Source organism: Apostichopus japonicus, chromosome 19 (genome assembly GCF_037975245.1).
Source record: "Apostichopus japonicus isolate 1M-3 chromosome 19, ASM3797524v1, whole genome shotgun sequence".
Lineage (NCBI taxonomy): Eukaryota > Metazoa > Echinodermata > Holothuroidea > Aspidochirotida > Stichopodidae > Apostichopus > Apostichopus japonicus.
Window position 1 is genome coordinate 29,968,729 of NC_092579.1, and position 16,520 is coordinate 29,985,248.

The 16,520-nt window shown below is 37.6% G+C and overlaps 2 protein-coding genes across 3 annotated transcripts in view; one reads left to right on the forward strand and one right to left on the reverse strand.

The window, feature by feature from the left end:
- The window catches only part of LOC139959774 (transmembrane protein 104-like), a 26,594-nt gene extending 18,800 nt beyond the window's left edge, over positions 1-7,794 (forward strand). For both annotated transcript variants that reach the window (XM_071957616.1, XM_071957617.1), the window contains exon 9: positions 867-7,794. In XM_071957616.1, coding sequence (XP_071813717.1) covers positions 867-1,639 — 773 coding nt within the window. In that variant the 3' untranslated portion in view covers positions 1,640-7,794. The remainder of the gene's footprint in view (positions 1-866) is intronic.
- On the reverse strand, positions 4,768-14,656 carry LOC139959775 (IQ domain-containing protein K-like). Its single transcript, XM_071957618.1, has 7 exons — positions 14,211-14,656; positions 11,317-11,574; positions 10,633-10,730; positions 10,089-10,141; positions 9,548-9,625; positions 8,905-8,989; positions 4,768-8,480 (listed from the first exon to the last, which is right to left on the reverse strand). The coding sequence occupies exons 1-7, from the start codon at positions 14,287-14,289 to the stop codon at positions 8,265-8,267; spliced, it is 867 nt and encodes a 288-aa protein (XP_071813719.1). The 5' UTR covers positions 14,290-14,656; the 3' UTR covers positions 4,768-8,264.
- Positions 14,657-16,520: the final 1,864 nt, after the last annotated feature.

A 16,520-nucleotide genomic window follows, 5' to 3' on the forward strand; every position in this document is an offset into this window, starting at 1 on the left:
GTCATAAGCCAGGTAGGTGTATGCTTCCTCCTTGCACTGTAATGAGAGGACCGTCCACCCTATAAATAAACACCAGTAGTATATCCTTACAGCCTTGTTCTGTAATGAGAGGACCGTCCATCCTATCAATCAAGACCAGTAGTTTACCCTTACAGCCAGGCTCTACTATGAGAGGACCGTCCACCCTTTAAATCAAGACCAGTAGTATACCCTTACCGCCAGGCTCTATTATGAGAGGACCGCCCACCCCATAAATCAAGACCAGTACGTACCCTTACAGCCTGGCTCTGTAATAAGAGGACCATCCACCCTTTAAATCAAGACCAGTAGTGTACCCTTACAGCCTGAGAGGACTGTCCACCTCTAAGTTAAGACCAGTAGTATACCCTTACAGCCTGAGAGGACTGTCCACTTCTAAGTTAAGACCAGTAGTATACCCTTACAGCCTGAGAGGACCGTCCACCCTTTAAATCAAGACCAGTAGTATACCCTTACCGCCAGGCTCTATTATGAGAGGACCGCCCACCCCATAAATCAAGACCAGTACGTACCCTTACAGCCTGGCTCTGTAATAAGAGGACCATCCACCCTTTAAATCAAGACCAGTAGTGTACCCTTACAGCCTGAGAGGACTGTCCACCTCTAAGTTAAGACCAGTAATATACCCTTGCAGCCCAGCTCTGTAATGAGAGGACCGTCCACCTTTTCAATCAAGACTAGTAGGTGGAAGTTACCATTCACATGCTACAAACTATTGCATCTCTATAAATAACATCTAATAAGTTCACCCTTCAAGTGTCTAAAATACTCTATAGTTTTACTCTCTTTTCTCATGTTTTCATTTGTTTATCTTTCTCTCCTCACAGCATTTACACTGATGATTCTCCTAGCATGCGTAGTCATCTTCGAGGGCAAGGGCAGCGGTAAACCAGAGATGGTTGGCCAGTTCAAATACATTCCCAGCTTCTTTGGAGTCTGCGTCTATTCCTTCATGTGCCACCATTCCTTGCCATCTCTGATCACGCCGGTGCAGCCCAAGAGCCACCTGACCACCCTGGTCTTGAGCGACTACTTAATCATCCTCTCCTTCTACATGGCCCTCTGCCTGACCGCCATTTTCTGTTTCTCGGAGGACGCTCTCCTGAGCGTGTACACCCTCAACTTCTTCACGAGCACGAACCCAGTATTGAATCACGTCGTCATCAAGTACTTCTTAGCTCTCTTCCCGGTCTTCACCCTGAGCACCAGCTTTCCGATCATCGGGATCACGCTACGGAACAATCTCAGAACTCTTCTCTCCCGGGAGAACCGACCGTGTCCGACTGCCCTGGACCGCTTCGGCTTTCCGTGCCTGACACTCATTCCACCCATTACACTGGCGTACATCACTCAGGACGTCAAAGAACTTGTCGGATACACGGGGTCCTACGCAGGCGTGTGCATCCAGTACGTCATACCGGCCTGCCTTGTGTACTATTGCCGCAAGGAGACCAAGAACTACTTTGGCACCCGCTGCACAAACAGGCACGCCTCGCCATTCAGGAATGTATTCTGGGTCATTCTAGTACAACTCTGGGCGTTCACGTGCCTGGTCTTCGTTTCGTCCGATCACATTTTAGAAGCCCTTGGTAAGGGTTGAAATCGTTACTGGTGCAATTTTTTTGATACTCTAACAACTTGCTTTTTTTTTTTAAGTGCAATCAGTGTTCCTCAATGCAGAGAAGTTTCCTGGAAAGCAAACAAGACTGCCACAGGGAATTGTAACTTGCATACTGTAGCTTACTACCTTCAGAATTCATGGATATATTTTTGTTGAAATTTCAAGCAACAGTAAAATAGATATTACACTTTAAAGGACACACAGACCCAACCATCATCTATAGCTTATATAATAGATATCTTTGTGAAGAACAACTCCTCCCCCCCCTCCCCTCCCCCCAAACAGCTTTAAAGGACACACAGACCCAACCATCAGCTATAGCTTAAATGATAGATATCTTGTGAAGAACAACCCCCCCCCACCCCTCCCCCCAGACAGCTAAGCAAAGATCTTGCTCCCTTTGGGAGATATCCTAGTTTAAATGTCATATCATTTTGTAAATCTGTGATATCACAGTACCACTGGGATCTGACATCCCTTAAGTTTCTCTTGGTTGTTCATTTCACATTTTCAAGGATAGAATGTTGACACTGAAACCATTATGCTGTCATTAGCTCATGTTGAGAGGATCAACATTGTAGATTCAGCATGTTTTCTTGGCAGAACCACTTACATTGTAACAAATGAAAGAAAAACAGAGAACATTGAAACACACATGACGAGATCATGTCACATTTAGACTTGATCAAGTCTTCAGCCTTGTGAGTGTCAAGAAAACATTTAAATCTGTGATTTCTCCCAAATAGAATCAGATATCTCTTAGCTGTTTAGGGAAGTTGTTCAGGACAGTTATATGTACCACAATGATTAATAATGATGTTTGGGTTGGTGTCTCCTGGTTTTGGGGGTGAGGGGAGTGGTGGGATGTTCTTTGCAGTTATCCTATCACATACAGTAGACCAATAATGATGTTTGGGTGTGTATCTCCTTTAAGATAAATTTTACAAAAAAATAAAAAGAGATGTAATTATCACTACAACAGCAGTAATGTGATGCATGGTGTGGATATTAATGACCTAGACAACTCTTAGAGGTCAGTATTGAAAGAGTTTTAGCAACGATCGCATACCTGCAGTATGATACGTCACTCTGACAATTTACTATGTGATTGGATGTAACTAGAACAGAGACAACTCTTAGAAGTAAGTATTGAAAGAGTTTCAGCAATGATCGTATACCTTCGGTAAGATACGTCACTCTGACAATTTACTATGTGATTGGATGTTACTAGAACAGAGACAGTAAAAATTCTCACAGATAGGTTATAATGACAGTAGTGGCTAACATTGATATTTAACAAATATAAAAATTGTTTAATTAAATATCTCTGTGTTATTAGAAATGCATGGAAATTGGCTCTGGAAAGAGTAAAAAGGAGGGTTTGGCCAGCACCAGATTCAAAGCAGCCACTATGACTTCAACGTTGAGTTCTCTGCTTTCAATACAAACTGAACAATCAAACACAGGAGTTGTGTAGTCCACTGACCATGGGATGACGCTTATTAAGCAGTTCTTTACTGGGGGGGGTAGGGGAGCTACTTGCTTATTAAAAAATAATCAAGGTCTTGGTTCTACAATCAGCCAGTTTCCCAGCCATAAGTTAACAGTGAGATGATTGGTTCTGCTATAATGAAGCTTCCACTAAAATATAAAAACAGAATATGATTATTATTTTCTCATCAGGTAGCTTTGCTCAGTTAAATAATTGTATGAAATCATATTTTAGAATTGAAATTAATATTAACATTTAAAGGAAGAATCTATAAATATTGTATTTAACAAATTCATGCTTTCATTACTTTTGCTAAAGTATACCGTGTACGTAAGTTAGATTTCAACCGCCTGGTTTTACCTCATAGGCCATAACAGTTTTAAAATGCAAAGTATTTCAATAGGCAAAAACAAAGAGAAACTGCCTATGTACTGCTAAATAGCTTATGTAAGTAGGTATGTATAAACATCAGAGGGACTTGATGTTTGGATCTAAGCAGGATCTTCTTATAAGATAAACTGTTTATCTTTTGAAGAGGATCCTGCTAGCTGGATGTAAATATCAGGTTTTTGCAATCCATCAGTTTTGTGATTCACCTAACATATTACAAGGAAAGATTAGAATGTAGGGCTGAAATTGAAACTGAAAGGCACGTTTTGGGGGGTTTTTTTGCCTTAATGTTCAACAAACTATGAAAAAAGTAATCATGCTAATTAAGCTGTGTTGTTACAGTAATTTACATAATGCCTAATGAGATGATTTTTGCATAAACAAAGGTCAAATTAGTGTTAAACCCGCTAGCTACGCAATAAATTTTTGTTTTATCAATTTCTTTTTTAAGATGTCTTAAATGCTAAGAAAGAAATATGAATATTCCTCATCATTTAGATAGCGAGGATAATTTTTTTTCTTTATCGGATCTATATTCAAGCTAAATGGGTTCTCTTCATTCTCTCGCTTTACCTCATCATTGATAATTATGAGAACCATTTGTAACAGATAACAACCATGACAAGACAGGAAAAAAAATCCAGTCAGCCATAAATATTTAAACTATTAATACAACTCCAGTATTCTCTCTACTAGTTACTAAACTATTTAAATCTATACCTTTCCTTTCTTGTGTAACATTTGTCTGTAACATTTCTCAGGTCTCTTGATAGTAACTCTTAAAACGTATCCAGGCCCCTCACCGTGTGTACAAAAACTTCACAACTGTTGGAGGTCCTGGCTACGGGCCTGTTCTGACTCATGCATGGTTTATGCAATGTTAAAAGATCTTTTTAATATCTCTTATATCTCACATAATCACATTTTGTATCCATTATATTAAAGTACCAATATCAATTAATTTTTTTTCACAAAATGAAACAAAGATTACACTATTTGTCGATACTTGGGAGAGGGTGTATTCTTCTTGCTGGCATAGCCCATTTGTTGGCTCCAACATGTAGTTCCATGAACAGGCCTTTTTTCAACCTAAATGACGGTATTCGTGGACGATTTTATTCGTTTTCAGCCACAGTTGCTGTATGATAATTACAGAAAAGATCGCTCAGTTGGTATGATCAAACTTTATGATTTAGCCTTTCTTGAAAAGATTTTTTTTTGGGGGGGTTTTATTTTCTGGTTGGTTTATGAACAAACTGTTTAGCAATGAGATATGCCTGTGATCAAGAATTATAGCTAAATATGCCAGGAAAATATACAAAATTATTGTAAGAGATCAAAAGGTTGCATTTATTTTTGATATTATCTTTTTGGTAGTGCAAAGTACGTTATTTAAATAGCTTATGAGTTCAAATACCAGACTGTTTTAATCGAGTGGTGTAGAAATGGTTGCCTTTTGGAAACCGTATGAAGAAGCACCATTGATAGTATAATATGATGTGTGGATAAAATGCTCTCTGAAGAGAGCTCTTGGTAAAACGTCTTACTTTAGCTGTGCTAGTTTGTCAAAGAAAATGCAATTGATGTCACTTTAAACCACCAAAAAAGAGATAATTTCTCTGATTATGCGTGTGCTCTCGAACTATTAAAGGGAAACAAAATAATAAAACCACGGTGATGATAGGAAAGGGCTCTGAAAAATCGTTCAAGAATTTCAGAAGATGTTCACATCAATTGTCAGTCACATTAAACATCGCCAAGAAGTCAAAATCTGAAATAATTTGTTTTCCATGTATGACAAGTGTGCTAAGCAGGTAATATAAACTTTGATCTTCATTTTTTTTCCTTCTGGTTATGTAAATACTTTATGAATAATAAAGTTGTTTCCAAGAAAGAGTTGGGGGTTGGGGTTCGGTTGGGGGGGGTGGGGACATCGTGTGGTAGGTCTAGGAAGGATAAGACCTCACAGAAAAGTTTAAGTACTTTTTATGCAATGCTGTTTCAGCATCGTGCAAACTATTAGTTGTTTATGTTCATATCGTAACGTCTGGGATTATCTTGCAAACTTTGATATAAGCTAGTACTATTAAATGCATACTTGTAAGAACCTGTTTCTTTTTATTGTTGGTTTTTACTTTTAAGATCAACAACCTGTTTGTTGAGTTCAAAAATATATAATTGCAATCATGCTTAGTAAAGCTTCTTAATGAGTGATACATCATTAATTGCGTCCTATTTTGTAATATTATTATTATTTTTATTAATTCAGACCATGGTCACATGATCGAAGGTTTTAGCAGAAATGGTTACTAGACTATTGTTTTTATTGCAGTTTCTACAAATTTGTGAAATTTTGTGCACAAATTTGAAGTTAGGAGGTTTCTAAACTTGGGTGCTTTTTTCTTCAAGTCATCACAGAAATATTAATGGTGACATATTTTCTTGTTCGTGGAAAGAGGTCACTTTTCTGGAGGTAACTTTGCAACCTCTTCATGTTTGACATCTTCAAAATATTTGAACGATGAGATACTCCAGTCAGGTATCGTATCTTTATAGGACAAATGAAGTATGTCTGTGTTTTCTTTCTCTGCTAAAACGTGAGAGATTTTGACTGTTTCCCTTTCAAATATGAAGTTTTGATTTATATGAACATTCTGAACAAAAATAACGATTCATAATAATTTGTCATACATTTTTAGCAGTTGAAATCAACCTAGCTTTTTAAAAGAAATTTACTTTTCTTTAAGTCTAATGGTATAAATATAAAAAGTTTCTGAGGTTGTTATGTGCTATTTTGGGTCTGAATTACTTGGTTTTTGCAGATTATTGGGGCAAATTTTTGAAAAGAGCAGCCTAGTGTTTCTCCAAATTTAAAAACCTTGGCTATTAAAAATGCTGGTAAATATGATTTGAAGCATCTTCTTATAAATTGATGTAATACTCATAAAATGTAAGTAAAAATGATGAGTCTATATTTAAAAGGTGTAAATTTCAACTATAAGCACCCGTCTTCCTTATCATTGATTTCACTCGGTGTTTTGTCAAGATTTTGTTCGGAAAGAAAGATAGAATATGTTTGGTTCTCGAAACTTTACGATGAAATGTTAGCTGTTTGGCGGATATATATACTGGCCTTGAATGCCTGTAAGTAGAACGGCACTGTGACAATGTTTAATGTGGTTTGTTAGAATGGCTTTGACGTCCCTGTATCGCTAAACTGCCTTTGGTGTGGCACGATATTTAAATCATTGGGAATATTGTGAGAAATACTTATCGAAACAACAATTTGGACTTTACTACATGCCGTCATATTTATATTAATAATCATCAAAGATGCTAAAAGGCATTGCGAGAGATACTGAAATTATGGCAAAATCTCCTCAATTATTGCCAAATATTTTATGTAAAGCCCCAAAAAGCAATTCCCACACAGAGTGTTAACACTCTGAAATGGTAATTTTTTTAATACTGTTTGAACAATTCTGTACAGAATCCACAATTGTGGACAGAAGGTCTCGAACAGTATTCAAAATAATGACCATTTCTTGTATTAACTTTAATGGTGTTTTGCTCTACGTGACATGCATTAAATTTAATGACAGGTTTGGAGACTAACAGTTTTGAACATATCAAGCATTGTATACCTTCAGTAGTAATTCTCATAATTAATATAAATCTGTCTGTATTTTCTGTATTCTGTGTGTGTATTTGTCCCTTCTGTTACTGTTACTTGTCATTTAGCCTCTGAAGAAAGATCCTGCTAGGATTGAAATGTCAGGCCAACTTACTTTTACACATTATATAAATCTACTACTATCTTCATATATCCTTTTCTTTTCCTGTCCTTTGCATTCATGAATCAGATTTAGTTTGTGAAATTCTATTGTAAGAGGCACAGATCTGCAGATCAAATTTGTTGAAATACCTCCAAAGATTAATATTGATCAAAACAAGGGACGCAATGGCAAATGTTTGCATGCTTTGCAAATGGGCATTCCTTACTTTTCTATTGTGCTGATGATGATGACGATGATTTCCGATGGGTGGCTATTTGGGTAATAGTTGGATTTGCCAATAGTTAAGGTTACTGCAGGTGTGGGAATACCTTCTAAAGTGCCTTTCAGTTCACTGTGTTATTCGTGGCATCATACCTGTGGTATTCCTTCATCTGTGGGCCAGGTACTTTATAAGTGAGAAGCTGCCTTGCTTTGCATGTAAAAATATGTAACAAAAATATAGAAGTATTTTTCTAGACCTTCCTGTCTGTCTTTATTCGAGTCACAGCTGTTCTTTTTTATCTGTAAAGTGAAGTTTAAAAGAAAGACAATACTAACGTGGTGATTGATAAAGTTTCTTTCAAATTGAAGTTAAATTTTTGACTAATTAATTATTCAACTTTTAACTACAAACCTTTTCCATTTGTGACTTTGAAGACAATGCCCTTTATCAGTGTTCTCTGCAAACCTATCATTCTCATGCACCCCTGATGATAAATGAGGTAAGGGCAGACTGTAACATGATTGTGATGTAATACCATCCATCCAAAGAAGCCAATCTTTCCATGTTTGGCCGTACAATCCTGTCGGGAAGATAGCCTACCGGACGGTGACTTACAGATGGTCCATAACAACAAAGAAGTCTCTCTCAAAAGTATGTATAAAAACACTATTTTACAACAAATATTTAACAAAGTATCATTCAAATGTTTGATATCATCGGGGATTATCCCTCTGGTTCCGGACTCCACGTTCGCAGTCGATGACACGCTGGATAGCCTGCACTCCTACTCAGCTTGGCACTTCTCCTAAGATGATCCTGTTCTGGGCCCGGTTCGTGTTCCTTCCAGAAATCTTCCACTTTCCTCTTGATGTCCGCGTTCTCCTCTCGCCATTCTCTCTGCCAGTGGCGTAATTCCTGAATCTCTTCCAGTTTCCTCACCTGATGAGTAAAAAATTTTTTCAATTTAAAATGAAAGCAGGATGAAAGCAGCAGATAATTCTCAGTATAATCCCTGAAAATACCGACCTTTGACCTTCTAATACTTAACAGGAGAGAAATTATGCTGAGCTTCAATTCATGACAAAAAGTTGTGTTGATTACAGCCCCTGCCCGTTCACTGTCTCACAAAACTTCTGGGAGATAGTTTGAAATAATGTCATGTCTTACCGTGGGATTCATGCAAGGGGATGAGGGTGGGGGCGGGTGTTGGGGAAGGCAGGACTCCAGCCAAGTGAAGCTATAGGCATAAACAACAATTTTCCTGAAAGAGTAAGTTCATCCACTGCTGGCAAGAGGGTGGGGGTGCAGAGTGTTTGCAGTTACTAAGGGGTGCGAGTAGTGGATACGGTTAAGAAACACTGACCTTGTACCCTTTCCAGAATGACTGAATGATGACTGCTGCCTCTTCTTCTGTCCACACCAGCGAGAGAGGGAGAGGGGGTCTGGGACTGAAGAGAAGACCGCAAATTAAACAAAGGTTAGTACAACAAAGGACTCTCATTGTTTCGCAAAATAAAAAAATAAAAGCTGTAAACATTGAGACAAATTTTCTTGGACTAGTGTGTATTTAATCTCTATACATAACTCAGATCAAGTCATTCTTTTTTGTCATAAGCTACTCCTTAAAGCATTCTTTACCCCCCTCTCCTATCCCCTCCCCCTCCCTCCTCTTTTCCCTTTGCTATATTCAACATTATGTCTTAAACATTCGCATTTCGCAGTCAGAGCTCTTTTAGTAAATAGAAATTTTTCAATTCGTTATCAACTCAATAATTATCTGCAAAAACTTGGAAAAGAGTGAGAAAAATATTAAACTCCAAACCCAACAAATCGAAATTAAAGAAAAGAAAAAAAGGAGAGCATAAGTAAAACCATTAGGACAAGAAACTAGCCATAGAAGAGGGATATGTCTATATGTTATTTAACCTGTTCCTTATTTCTAATTTATCTTTATTTCCATGTATACCTCCATGTTATAAAACAGAGAGTATATAAAAAATTCTTACTTTTCTGCAAGAAGTCTTTTGACAAATGGTATGTCCTCCAGATTGTCACTTGCCCTTTCTGGGTGATTTTTGTTATATCTGACAAATAAGAAATCAAGAAACATGATAACATGGTAAAAGAATGCTCAATTAGTTTGCTCTCAATGTTAAAAAAAAAATGAAATAATTATTCATCCATCAGTATTTTAAATTGAAAATGAGAATCATTTGTAAGGTTTGTTTAATCTGTAACATATAGAAGGTAGGCTTAGGCTATAATCACCAAACACCCAAATTCTCATAATGTATTCCATTATCTTCAGCCAACATTTCACAGCTTTGTATCTTTATTCCAAAATGTTCACACTTTTACCTTAAAATTCTCCCCCAGCTAAACAATTTTCAAATGAAGCTAAAAACTTTTTAATCATGCATACAATGTTTATACCTTTGCTTTTTGTTGTTACAACCCTACCTGTATCTGATATTTCAACAGAAGATTACAGTTTCTAATACTTTCCAAGCCTACAAACTTCTTTTTAATGCTTCGTATGTTACTGACCTCCAAAGGAACTCTGTGAGGAAATCACAACCGTTGAATCTAAATCTCTTTCTCTGTGGAATTCAAACCAAAATGACAAGAAATCAATTATTTTGAAAATAGATCAGTTTTTTTGCACAACCAGTTCCACATGATATTTATCTCTTACTCAGTGCTCTTGCACCTTCCACAGTCAATTTTTTTATTCATTTTCTCATTATTTTAAAATTTTAAGAAAAGCTGGACTTTGATCAGACAATACTGAGAATTATTTTTAAACTTCTGATTGTTTCTCCAAGCTTTCTAATTGCTGATGTAATGACAACAACAAAGCACTATTCCTGAATGTTGCATGATCCTAGGATCCAAATTGTATAACACATTTTTAATTATTTTTAATCATATATTATATATTGTGACAGAAGAAGCATGTGTGTATTTTGAAAACAAGATGTTGCATTCCTTAGAATTGTGGGTGGGGTAGCCATTGTTAGTGCCAATGAGTTCTGTCGATGTTCAATGATGAAAATACTTGTACAGTGAGGGAGCTGATTATATTGCCTACCTCATAACATCTCTCTTTCTTGGCCATTTTGAGCATTGCGAGCAACGCAGGTAATAAAACTGGAAAGATATAATGTTCTAAATATTCCCTGGGTGTGCCTGCAATACAAATAGCAACAACAAACAAAAAGTTTTAAGAAATGTTGATGTTTAAAATTTAACACAGTAAACAGCATCTTACATGAAATGCTTATAGAGGTGTTAAACTTCTTTCCAACCATTGTTGCCCATTTTGTTATCAAGCACTTGTTGAAAATTCCAGTGTCTATTTCCCTTCACATGAATAGGTATAAAGTTGTCCATTCAAGTCAAAGTTCATCACTCCTTTTAATAATTCATCATCTTTTTGATAAAGATATAAATGTTGTCCCGATGTCAAACTTGTAATTCCACATATGTATGATGCATACAAAGCATATGGAGTAATATCAAATTCAAGTATGTACCAAAGAAACTAACTCGGCATAAACCTAGTTGAATGACAGTTGAATGACAAAATTCAAAAGCAGTGTGAAAATTTTGTTAAATATGTAAATCAAGCAATTTACTTTAATCTTGTTTTGGACAGAAATATTTCTTCTGAAAGAAAACAAAGCAGTTTCAGTTTGTGGTGCCATAGCAAATGAATGGTTAACTAACAAACACAGCTAGTTAAATAATAGTTCTCAAACATCTCAGGACGTACATGTGTCTTTGGGTGGTGCTGGAGGAGGGGGTGGGGTAGGGGTCCTGGGGGGCTTCTGCAACATAGTGTAACCGACACATGCTGGATGTGACTTGCTGGGGTCGAACTCTTCCAGTGCGTCCCCATCGACAGCTACTTTCTGTGCCATGTGACCAAACATGACAGGCGAGTGAGACGCCGGGTCATAGTCGATGATCTCTGTAGCCACAGATTCTGTATCATCTTCAACATGAAATGGTGGCCTCATCAGAGCAAACTCTGTGCAAAAAAAGGGTGAATGGGGAAAGCAGTGAAGTTTTAAACACATTAAACAGAAATTAGCCTGGGTTTTAGGCTTACTCGTTAATTGTTATTAAATTTACAGGATGACAAAATTGGTTGTTGACTAATGATATGTGATGACCAGAAAGTGGATGATATGTTATTGTTCTATTATCTGTTTAGGTTTGTTATTAATCTCATTTCAATACCCAACATTCCATTAAAGTTCTCACATCCATTGTACAGGACCAATCATTAGTAAAACCTTGCATCCTCATCTCCCACATACTAAGCTTCGATCCTACATTCCTTCTATTCATGTTCATCACACTACAAATTTGCATTTGTTTAGTTACACCTGGGTAGTCAGTTCTTAGTTATAGAATGGGAAAGTGCTTCAGAACTGTGCTGGATGCCTAGGTGTGAGGGTGTGCGTTTCTTTATCCAGAGATTGTAAGTCTAAAAATACTATCTTCTTGTTACATTTCACTTACTATTTATATTAGGGACTCAATTTTATTTATTACAGGTCTATAACTACATGTTTTTTTTTTCTTTTCTTAAATATCGGATACTTTTCAGTAGCCTCTATAGGTATTTTATTTGAGTAGGCCTACATGTGCAGATCATCATTACAGTTTCTAAAGATCTATGTTAACTGAAATTTTCTGGGCTAACTAATTAAGCTGCACTTAGGTCTACTGTGGGCCATATCACTATAATGTTTTCTTACTCCAAACACTAACATTCATGTTCAGCCTGAAAATATATTATAACATTAAATATATGAATTTGGCTAGCCTAGCCTAACATTAGAAGCGCTAAACATAAGGACCCAATAACAAAATATCATGGCTATTTGTTTTAAAATAACAATGTATGCCTCAATATTCTCTTGGCAGCTGCCAAGGGAATACGGAAACATGTCATGTTATTGGCTCAGCAGCAGAATGAATTACAACAGAAGTACACCTTATTTGTCCGGCTGTTGGGACAATAGTGCATGTGTTACACAGCAGTAAAGGTTTCATATTTCATAATTGAAGCACCTTCAAATATCACTAGCAACGATACAGCAGGCAACCTAAACTTATTGCAGTCAAACAGAGTTACATATTTGATGAGTTTTGAAACATTTCAGGTATATGCTGATCAAATTGTGTATTTTATTAAGCTTTTATTATACGTTGTGGCTATTCGCACGAACGTAATCGTGCGAATAACATTGACTATTAGCACGCATGTAACTTGACCAATGGGCGCTCGTGGTTGATGTAACCAATGAACTGTCCTGATATGTGCTGGCCGGGAGGGATGAACAGGACATTGATGGACAATAACACAGCAGTGCATGACAATGGAACAGGAATTTGATAACTATGGGGATTTTCAGGGTTATGTTCAAAGGATATGGATACTTTTTCTATTTTTGTAATAAAGGATTCCAAAACCGTCGAAGCAGCAAACAAGCTACTAGATGAATTAAGTTCATCATATTCCTTATGCATTTTAAGAAAGTTTTGCAACAAATCTTTTCTGAAATATTCCAACAAAATCTTTAATTATTTCTCTGAATTTTCCCAGAATTGATCACATCTTTGATTTCTCTCATATTTTACAGATTTGGCTATTGATTTTGAAAAAGATAACCTTTTTTTTGAGAATCAGCAAATTTTCATCGACCAAAATCTTCAGGGGGGGCAAGTGGGGGGGGGCAAATCGACCGTGCACACCCAACACTGTGGTTGGGGCCATGGTTTACCTTCCCCGCCTACTAAGTGCTTTTCTAATCACTACATTCTAACATGCCTACTTATACCCACATACACGTTCGTGCGAATAGCAATCCTTATTGGCACGCTTTCGTGTGTAAAGTCACTGTCTATAAGCACGAGCATGTTCGTGCGAATATCGATGTTTATTGGTACGTCAACGTAACAATAACGGTTGTTATTGGCACGTGCACGTGCCAATAGACACGACCTTTATTATATCCTCCCCCTGTTTTGCACATATTTTGTGGCATTTGGTAATCTTACTCACTAAAAATAACCAAAATTTCTTCAATATAATACCACTACTCTCTGGGACCTGGCCTGTCTGAGCTTAGAGGCTCAGAGCATAGCAAACTGCATCCAAAGTCAATGGATGTATGTACTTAGGCCTACACTACAGTTAGCTTATCGATGTGTTAATTTAGGGGTATGAAAGAACTTGACACGGCAGACTTTTTGTGGTCAAATTCTGCTCAATTGTACGTTGCGTAGGCACAGAACAATAGATATTTAGAGATTGTTACATTTCTGAGGAAATACACATATAAAGAATGAATACAGTTGAGTGATTTGGACTTTTCTTTGATAGACATCGTTAATCAAATCATTACTAGGTGCATCAATTATAGGCTAGTCCTTATCATCCGGCTGCCAGGAGAATAAGGTGATGCGTTCTCTTATTCGCTAGGCTTATGGATATATTGGGAAGGCACTAAGTTACACATCATTCATCCCGCTGCCAGGAAAATAACATTTTCTCTCATTCTGTCTGCTGCAAGGCGAATATGTGCTAGGCCTAGGGGCCTACCAAGCACCATAACAAAATGCTTCTTAACCGTAACGTTAGCTAATGCCTACCTTTGCATATTTCCTCCCACAGGCTTTTCTCTGGCTTTATACCGATAAACGACATAGTAATTCCACGATGCTTTATCATAAAATCATAAAAAAGACTAAACTTGCTAGACTTAATGTGCAATTAGGCTATTGTGGCAGCTCGCTATTTTTTATTGTTAGCCTGACTGCTGTGCAAGAGCCAGTTACGCGATAAACTAAGCAGTCTGTTGTTTCGGTAGAATATCATGCCTCTTTTGGCAACGGCGGTATCTTGTCCTTCCAATTTGAGATTTCTGTGATTAAAAGATTACATTGAACAGGGCTACATATTTTCTACGGATTTATACACTTAAATGGTTCAAATGATCAAGACTAAAATTCTCAATGAGATTCGTAACCATTGGTTACATAGAGCACTGCACTATGACAATAACTATACTGTCTTTGTCGAACATTTTCTCGTATTGACTTTACACAACCTCGAGTGATAGAGTGCGAAAGCCGAATATAATGGTGCTTAATGGATACCGTAGAAAATACTACCCGTATATATTTTTCCGAGGTGGACTTTACGGCGACCGAAATTGTAATCTTTGAACCTAATGTTATACCCGGTAATTGACGTTGTACGGGTGGGCCTAACATGCAAATGTACGGGAAATGTAGACGTCAATATATCTTAGATATAAAGCATTCATCCCATAAAATGTTATTCATATGTCATTAGGGGATCTAATACTTACATAATTAATAAAATTGTCCGAAACTATGTGTAAACTAAGCAGAACGGGGATACAAATTTAGCCGCAAAAATAAAGCCTGTACGGATGCCCCCTATGTACATTGTATTTTTGCCTATAATATATTCTATGTAGACGCTTTCAACTTTGAATTCAAGCAAACATAAATGGTGGGGCTTATTCGCAGGGCAGCCCTGCGAATAGCCAGACACATATAGCTTATTCGCATGGCAGCCCTGCGAATAGCTGGACACAAACATCTTATTCGCAGGGCAGCCCTGCGAATAGCCGGACACAAGTATCTTATTCACAGGGCAGCCCTGCGAACAGCCGGACACAGACACCTTATTTGCAGGGCTGCCCTGCGAATAGCCAGAAACATACACCTTATTCACAGGGCAGCCTTAGACTGGGTTAATGGGCTCAGTAACTTTGGGGCTATTCGAGTTTGCTTTTGAGCACCAGCTGGCTTTTTGAGAGTCTTAATCGGGAGCTCCTATAGTTTGCCGGGGGAATTTATTAGCCTTTGGGATTCCTATCTTAATTCTGTTAGGATTGGTTTTGGGAGCCTAGGGCCTTAAGATTGAACCAGTCTAGCATTAGTACCGCCAACAGAAAAAAAATGTCATCCCTCATTTTCACCTTTGTTTTTGCAGAGTGACTGCTCATTTGCATGTAAAGGTTTGGGAGGGGGGGGGGGTGTCACACCCTTGACCATATTGGCTTTCGGGCAATGTCGGCTTTTGGGGAATCCCAAGATAAGCTCCCTTGAAATAAGCTTTTAAAATTGAACTGCTGGGGTTCCAAAAATTAGCTTATGAAGTAGCTAAGACTATTTGGGCCCAAAAGGTTGGCTTTTTCAAGGCCCCTAAACTGACTGGTATCAATAGCAAAACCGGCCTTCCAAGCCCCTCAAATAAGGATTAAGTAGCTACCTATATTTGACGTTATGGGGCCATAAAGATTGGCATAATTGAGGACCCCAAAATTGACTTTTCAGAAGCCCTTTTTGCATCTCATAAATCTGGGAACTTGCAAAAGATTCAATCTCATGATTTGGGGCCAACTGTTCTATCCTTTAATATCCTTAATCACTGCCTACACCTAACGTTAGCAAGACTAGGCAGTGGCTAACCGTTGGTCAGTCCATTTAGCCTAGCCTAAAAGTAACGCTTATGACATGTATTTTAGGCTATATATAGCCCTGCCTACGTTAGAACTTACGTACACTCTTAGGCCTGGGGCCTAGGTCCCTAGGGCTGAATCGTAAATTTAATGTGCAATGCAATTAAGTTCTTCTTATGTCAGTCGTTTCAAAAACCATATTTTTCTAATAATTCATGACATTTAAAATGTAGCATCTGTTAACATGTAAAATGTAGAATCTAATTTTGTAAGTCTGAAACTGAAAGACATGAAAGAACTTCGGGTTTGCGCGCCGAGACCCAAATGAATGACGTCACATCAAAAATGATGTCATCGAAAGCCAATAATATACCTATTTCCAAAATCGTCACAGCCCTGCGAATAAGGTGTCTGTGTACGTTATTCGCCGGGCTGCCCTGCGAATAATCACTTCGAACATAAATTA